Source organism: Cynara cardunculus, unplaced genomic scaffold (assembly GCF_001531365.2).
Source record: "Cynara cardunculus var. scolymus isolate 2C unplaced genomic scaffold, CcrdV1 Un_Scaffold_4169, whole genome shotgun sequence".
Classification (NCBI taxonomy): Eukaryota; Viridiplantae; Streptophyta; class Magnoliopsida; order Asterales; family Asteraceae; genus Cynara; species Cynara cardunculus.
Genome location: NW_020201772.1, coordinates 18620 through 26423, shown reverse-complemented (window position 1 = coordinate 26423; position 7804 = coordinate 18620). Strand labels below are relative to the sequence as shown.

Genomic DNA, 7804 nt, shown 5'->3' with positions numbered 1-7804 from the left:
AAAATAGAAAATAAAATGAATAATATATATTAATTAAAAAAAATTTAAATAATAATAAACAAAAAGTAATAATAACAAAAAGACAAAAAAACACAAAAAAAAAAATTCATAATTAAAGCTAACTTAGGGGTGCCATTATTAACCTATAGGGTGCCATTAGCCTTTTCCCTATTAGGAGGTGCCATTAGCACTCCCATAATTAAAATAATATTAGGGGTGTCAATGACAATGGATAAAGGTGTCATTAACCTCCCCTAGGTTAAATCTAGTGGAGTGTTAATGGCAACCCCTTAATAGGGTGTTGAATGCTTGAAAATTATGCATCTCTAAAATTTATAAACATCAAATCGATTTAATAATATATTGTATTTAATTATCATTATTATTTAATATATATATATATATATATATTAATTAAGTTATTTCATATATATATATATATATACTCTTCACGTATAGTTTACAAGATATTGTATAATATTTATATAATATTTTTTATTTATAAAATTATTATAATTTTATTATCTTCACTTATATATATGTATATATACTTACTATTATATTACATACTAGGTTCGGGCCCGTGTATTACACGGGTTAATGATAAAAATTAAGCGAAACTGATATGTATTTTATAAACAATTAAAAATCGGAGGTAATTTATAAAATTAAACAAAGACTCGAGAATTAAATGTTACATATACAAAGAACGGTTTGTCCTTCGATGATTAGAAAAACTTCTAAATGGAGACGAACAATGTAGATTCAGTATGCAGCGCTGCGTAGTACATGCAAATTCTTTTTATACCTCTGTATGAGACAAGCAAAGAGAATCATAGGTTTTGGGTAGTACATACAGAGATAGAACTGTTACTCAAGACAAGTACAAAACCTCTATGAAACTCTGCATGAAAGACGGAGGCAAGCTTGAAGGACACAAGCGTAAAAAAGTTTGCAAAGATGAAGATGGAAACTATTTACAGGTACAAGTCTGAAAGTCATCTTCAGAGTAAGAGACAGATCATCGACGCATTACGTGAAGAGAAAGAGCTATTTTTCAAGATTTAAATGCAGAACCTCTGTGCAGCTGTGCATGAAACACGTAGTCTGGTTCACATCGACCGCAAAGCACGTGCAGAACCTCAGTTAAGGTCTGTATGAAGGACGGAATCAGGCTTGACGTACACAAGGTCGAAGAAATCCTCCAAAGTTTACGACGGACAATATCCAGCATTGCAAGACTTCTAAATCAAGACGACCAATCTGGTTATAAGTGTAAATTTTCCGTGCACAGAGGTTATGCATTGTAGATGCAGAGCTGCTGTGTAGCTCTGCATGAAGCACGAAATCATGCATAGAGGTCCTGCATGGTTTCTACAGTATCTCTCTAAAGCTCTGTATGAATTACGGAAGTTTGGTCAGAGACTCTGCGTAGTGTACGCAGTCCCTCTCTAAAGCTCTGTATAAAGGACGCAGTCCGGGTGAGAGAATTTACATAGCACATGTAGATCCTCTATGGTCGAATAATTATAATGCAGACTATAAATGAAAAATAAGCCTCTTAAGAATTAATAATAATATGAACTAATAAGATGAAGTTGTTAAGCAATATTTATAACACAATATAAATTGAACAAATATAAGTTAAATATGTAAGCCATTAAATAAATAAGAACAATGTATCATATATTACTAAACACTTCTTTGTATACAACATTGGTTGTTTTACTGTAAATAATGCCATCATCATCCATAATTAGTACTTTCAAACCTTGCTTGCTTTTGACTCTGGATAAAGCAACATATAACTGACCATGTGTGAAGACCGATTGTCTTAGAAATAAACCAACTTTTGATAATAATTGTCCTTGGCTCTTATTAATGGTCATGGCAAAACATACAGCAATTGGAAACTGTCTCCTTTGAAATTTGAATGGTATCCTTTTGTTTGTAGGTGTTAAGGACATTCTTGGAATGAATGTACGACTTCCAATATTGCTTCCAGATATGACATGTGTTTCTATTACTCGATTTCCTAATGTTAACACCCACAGTCTAGTACCATTACATAGTCCAGATTTCTAATCAATATTTCTCATAACATGATAGGAACACCAACTTTTAGTAGAATCTTATGGTTTGGTATTCATGATAATATAAGACCATTTAAAACATCAGGAGAGTACAAAGTTTTATCAAACTCATCATGAAGGTGCTTTGATTCACATAACATATCTGAACTTAAGTACTCCTTTTTTTCTCCTGGAAACAATGACAACAAACAATCATTTATTTCTTGAACTACTTCATTTTTTGGGGTAAGTATTGCTCATTCTTGAAAATAAGCTGAGTTGTTGATGTTTTCAAGAATTGAGGGATAGACAAATTCGATTAATGCAAATACAGGATTGATGCAATCGGTAATGAGAAGATCACGAGGTATCTCAATAACTGCTTCACCATCATTATCACCTCCAACTTTTCCTTCTCCTAGATCCAAAATCCATTTTGCAAAATCCCTTGTTTGTTCAATTTCTGAACTTTCACTGTTTGCAGTTAGCCTCATGTTTCTAGTTAACCTTAGGACTTCGTATTTTTCCCAAATGTAAGATGAACTTAATGATGCATTTACAATGTCTTGTCTACCTGCATTGGGAATAATCGGCAGAATCTGTCTGAAATCTCCTCCAAAAACAATTATCTTACCCCTAAAAATCATATTTGAGTCACCACTGCGTTGAGCATTGAAAATATCATTCATACTTCTATCTAATGCTTCAAATGCATGTTTCTGAACCATTGGTGCCTCATCCCATAATATCAAAGTAGTTATCTTTATTAAGCTTGCAACATCACTGTCTGGCTTCATTTGGCAAAGAGAATCTTCATTGAGAATGAACGGGATGTGAAACCGAGAGTGTGCTGTTCTGCCACCGGTAAGAAGTAAATATGCAATACCACTGGAAGCAACATTTAAAACAATTTATCCTTTAGATCTTATTGATGCAGCCAAGGTCTTCCATAGGAATGTTTTACCTGTTCCGCCATGCCCATAAACAAAAAATACACCACCTTTTTTCTTTTCAACCGCAGTCATGATTTCATTATACACACCTCTTTGCTCATTTGTTAGAGCAGTTACAAGTGTGTGAAACTTATCTTGTAAATTATGATGATTATAATCCAATTCTTCTGCAATCAAACGGTTGTTTGAGGATTCAAGCGAGTCATTATAAGGATAAGGCAGTGTAGTGAAGTCTTTCAACGTGGAATTGTTACGAAGCAAAATCTTTTCAATTTCGAACAAAGTTAGATTCTTCACTTGTTCATCATTAAGAGATAAATCTGTTAAAAATAATATAAATGTACACAATTACTACATGAAATTAAAAGTAGATACAATTTAATAACAACCATAGTTTTTTATAATAGTTGTATAACTCTATGCTTAAGATATAGAATTAACATACCTGGCGACTGTAAAACAATTTGTTGATTGTACAGAATCCCATCTGCTAAGTATTGCCATTTTTTTCCCAAACAAATTCAGGTCTAGATAAACTGTTTGAAATCAGCATGGTTGCAAATAAGAAGTGAAGATAAAAACCAGATGCAGTTAAATTTGCCTCTTCAGTGGCTTCAATATATTCCTTGTCATCGTCTAAAAGCCCAAGAGCATAACATGTATCTCTAAAAGTCAGAAATGTTTTTCCATTAATTGTACGAATGTCTTTTTAATGATTTAGGACTTTTGACTTTATTCAGAAGAATTCGCAAGTAATACCCTTCTCCTACAGTAGGAGAAACTAAATGAATCCATCCAATTGAGAACCCTTTTTTCCTTCGATCCCAACGTCGTTCGTCCAATTTCCACACAAACTTTGTAGGAAATTCAACGTAAGTGAGTTCTCCTGCCTCTTGATAAATTTGATTACAATGCATCCAAGCTAAGAACATTGAGGATGCCACAGATGGTCTGTTTAGCACATTATCAATATTATCTTCAGCACCAAACACTACTTGTTGTTGTCCTGGAAGATGAAAAGGAAGTCTTAAAATAGAAGGAGTCATGTAATGAACATCATATCCAAAAATACGCCATGAAGCTTCACATGCAGAAAGGTATCTACAATCATAATACCGTTTTATCTCATCAACTGCATTAACAGTGACCGCATCATCATTGTTTTCTACAATTGCAACAGTAGCCCTATCTCGACCCTTGTTGATGTATTTAAACAGATACTTGATTGAAGATGCCTCATTGCACCACTCAACATTAATGTGGGGTTGATATCTTTTCAACATATGTTTATTATATGGAACGACATTTATGTTGTCTAGTTTAACACCTGATTTTTCAATAAAACGTCCATCAACTCGTCTGCGGTATACAGGATAGCCATTAACATCAACTGAAGTGTGTTCAGAAAAATTCTTTGGGTATTTTTTAACACTTTCTATCAACCATGCATGGACAATTAATGTTTACTTCACCACATAGTCCATGCATCATGAACTCTTTTACAAGTAAGTACAAGTCTGGATCACTGTTTTTTGTCTGGGATTTCAGCTGAGATGATAGGATAAATCTGTTCAACAGTAGGTAGTTTGAAATCTCGGTGCATAAACAGACAAATATGACTGTGAGGCAAGCCATGCTTTTGAAATTCAATTGTATAAACAACTACAAAAAAGTTACAATTTAAATTAATAAAGATAAGACTAAAAGTATGAAGAAATATGTTGATACTGTTATCATAAATTGAACATACCTGCTTGAATTTTGCCAAAAAACTCATTCTCTTTCAATTCTCTAATAAGTGCATCAAGCTTGATCTTAAATAAACGACAAAGAATGTCAGGCCTGTCTTCTGGATTTAAGCCTATGTCCTTAACAAATCTTCTAACTTCTGGCCATTTTGGATTGCAAGTCATGGTTAGAAACAAGTCAGAATATCCATACCATTTACAAAGGGACATTGCATCCAAATAATTTTGCATCATGTACTGAGCACCACCGGTGAAAAAAGAAGGTAGTATAATACGTTTTCCAATATTTGAAACATCCCACTCTCCTTGTTCTTGTACATTGCATAGAGTATCATATGTCTCGCACCTTAGGACATTTTGCTGCTTACGTATATAATGTAACCTCTCACTTTCAATCATTGTGTATCCATCAACAATAAATTGTTGTAGAAGCCTCCTTGCATTGAGAAGTAATGAAAACATATTTCTTCTATCTTGAAGTTTAAAGGCGAAGAACTCCCTCATTGTTACAGTTCTTCTTTTACTTTTGCTTGAAGATGTTACCTCTCTATGAGGAATGTCAACTCTGTAACCATCTTCTCCAAATGGAAATAACAACGGATATTGAAGAGGAAGGTAAGAAGGATGTAATTCACTTATTGCTTGTAAATAACCTGTCTCATGTTGTCACAATGATATCTCCCTTTTCAATTGTACCACTATCATCTCCAACAATTAAAGCTGCAACCTCTGAAGCAGTTGGAAGGTTATATGTTCTTCTATCCTTTTCTCTTTTTCCATTCAGCCGTAACTTTAGCTTGACATCTGGGTAGCATTCAAAACAATCTCTTGCAATTCTATAAGACTTCACCAACACATTTTTTGCATCTAGTATGTTCTTTAAGTATTGAATAAGCTTAATATCAAGGGAATCAGAATTTGATGCAGAGGCTTCTTGTTTTTCACTAAGTAAATCATAACAAACATAAAATCAGAGTGACCATTAATATAACCATACAATGTAATTCAAGTAAATCTATTAAGAGATATTACAWTAAGGATGAATGTATACCTAAATGAAYTGTGTCTATTTGAAACTTCATTTTCGGTATCATATATGTACAGTTGAGAGAATTTCGGTTTTCTTCCATCTGGTGGTAGAAGACTACCCATCCTANTGTGTCTATTTGAAACTTCATTTTCGGTATCATATATGTACAGTTGAGAGAATTTCGGTTTTCTTCCATCTGGTGGTAGAAGACTACCCATCCTATGGTAGTTTTGACCATTAAACCTGTATATGTATGGTGCATTTCCACTATTAATGGAAGTATTGTTGGGTTCGAGTATGCGCGTTATTGTTGTATTCAAGTTCTCCATATTTTACATGTTTTGTAATAGAGTAGCTTTATTCCTTCCTTAGTATAAATAGTAGTTTCCTTTGTAATTGTCATTAGCAAGTCATTAGCAATTCTGTAATCTGAGTTTTAGCATTGTAATTCTCTCTCAATCAATTCAAGAGACATTTGGTGATCTACTCTCTCTATTCATCTCATTCTTAAAGTTCTTGAAGATCATAATCATTTTGTATGAATTTTGGACATTTCAATTATCAATGTTGCCACCCATTGATGTAAATGAGATCATTGAATTATAACAACGAATGTTCTTCATAAAGTATTTGCTTTTTGAGTCCGCACAATGAAATAGATTTACATAAGAAGTGCCCATCTCTTTCTCTTTTGGAAGCTGAACTTTGCCATAAAGACAACAAAGGGAGTAACTTGTTTTCATCACGCATTTTTTCCCTCGATGAGCTTCATATTTCCATAGTTTTGCATCACAACATTCACAAATAATACTTTCATCACCGTGATCCAAGTACTCTGTTTAATAAACTCGAATGTAATAACTAACTGTAAGTATTAAACATTTGATTATTCAATAACTACCTTTAGATATTCCTTCAATTTTGTCTGTAGTTGTTACTGGATGGTCCGGTTCTTCATCTGATGTAATATCAATGATTTGTATATCAACTACATTTATATTTCTTCTTTGTGATCTGTGATGCCCTGCTAATAACCGAACCATAGAAGAAGCTTGATCTATTGTCGATAAAGGCATGGATGAATTGGCGGTAGAACGTAACCAGTAGTGTTTGTTTACATGAACACTTGTTGTTTAAAATATACAAATTTAAGTAATGTAAGACATTTGTTAGTATTGAAAATGTGTTTGAATCATTACTTTAAAAATGAGGTGTACAAGAGATTACACATACCATTAGGACTATCAGATAATGGATTTGTGATAGTCACATATGAAGAAGAATGTGCCAAGTTTGTATGTTGAAATTGTGGACATGTGTTTGGATCCATATTCTCATTATGGTAGGGAATATTATTCCTCTAAGATGAAGATTCTAATTGCCTATCATAATTTGAGATATTATTTGTAAAAAGTTAGAGGAAAGGATGATTGTCAAAAAATGTCTTCAACAGAATTCCTGAACAGGTAATATTTGTCTCAATCAAAATAGAATTCAAAATGCTTTTGAATCAGATACCTTCAACATTTGATGATGTAGATTTCACTGACTGTCTATTACTATTCAAAACGGTCTTTCTAAATTTTCTCCTTTCTCTAGCATCCATCGAATTTCTTTTTTAAAAGATCTGCAAGAAAATTAATTCTTCAACAAGAAACAGTACATGAAGTCAGTACATAATAAAACATTAGAATGAACAATCGTGAGAAAATGGACTTAGTTAGACAGTTGTGTTAAAGAATGCTTTTTTTACTGTAGTAGGAAATGGAAGTTGTATGTTATAACAATAATTTTATAAGAAGCAAATGATTACCTAGATGAGGCGGTTATGGAAACCGTACATTAAAGGTCTAAATACAACATAAATTAAGAAATTGCTTGTCAGTTTTTGTTTGCACGTTCGTTTTTCAGAGTTATGTACCAGATTGTGGAGTCAGAGCTAATGAGAAGGCCTAAAAACATTTAAGTGTTGTATGCAGAGAGTCACTCCACACACACAGC

General features: G+C 33.0%; 1 protein-coding gene across 1 annotated transcript; it reads right to left on the bottom strand.

Moving 5' to 3' along the window:
- Positions 1-2329: 2329 nt before the first annotated feature.
- On the bottom strand, positions 2330-5277 carry LOC112503936. The gene is made up of 5 exons (XM_025107906.1): positions 4776-5277; positions 3785-4460; positions 3608-3690; positions 3037-3345; positions 2330-2883 (listed from the first exon to the last, which is right to left on the bottom strand). The coding sequence occupies exons 1-5, from the start codon at positions 5275-5277 to the stop codon at positions 2330-2332; spliced, it is 2124 nt and encodes a 707-aa protein (XP_024963674.1).
- Between the last annotated feature and the right edge of the window lie 2527 nt (positions 5278-7804).

What these genes read in the sequence shown, in the direction of transcription:
- LOC112503936 (XM_025107906.1), bottom strand. Translation starts at nt 5,277, where the DNA reads ATGAGGGAGTTCTTCGCCTTTAAACTTCAAGATAGAAGAAATATGTTT. An exon ending in TCTCCTACTGTAGGAGAAGG is followed by an intron (nt 3,691 to 3,784) that starts GTATTACTTGCG and finishes TCTGACTTTTAG; the next exon opens with AGATACATGTTATGCTCTTG. An exon ending in GGCAAATTTAACTGCATCTG is followed by an intron (nt 3,346 to 3,607) that starts GTTTTTATCTTC and finishes TATTTTTAACAG; the next exon opens with ATTTATCTCTTAATGATGAA.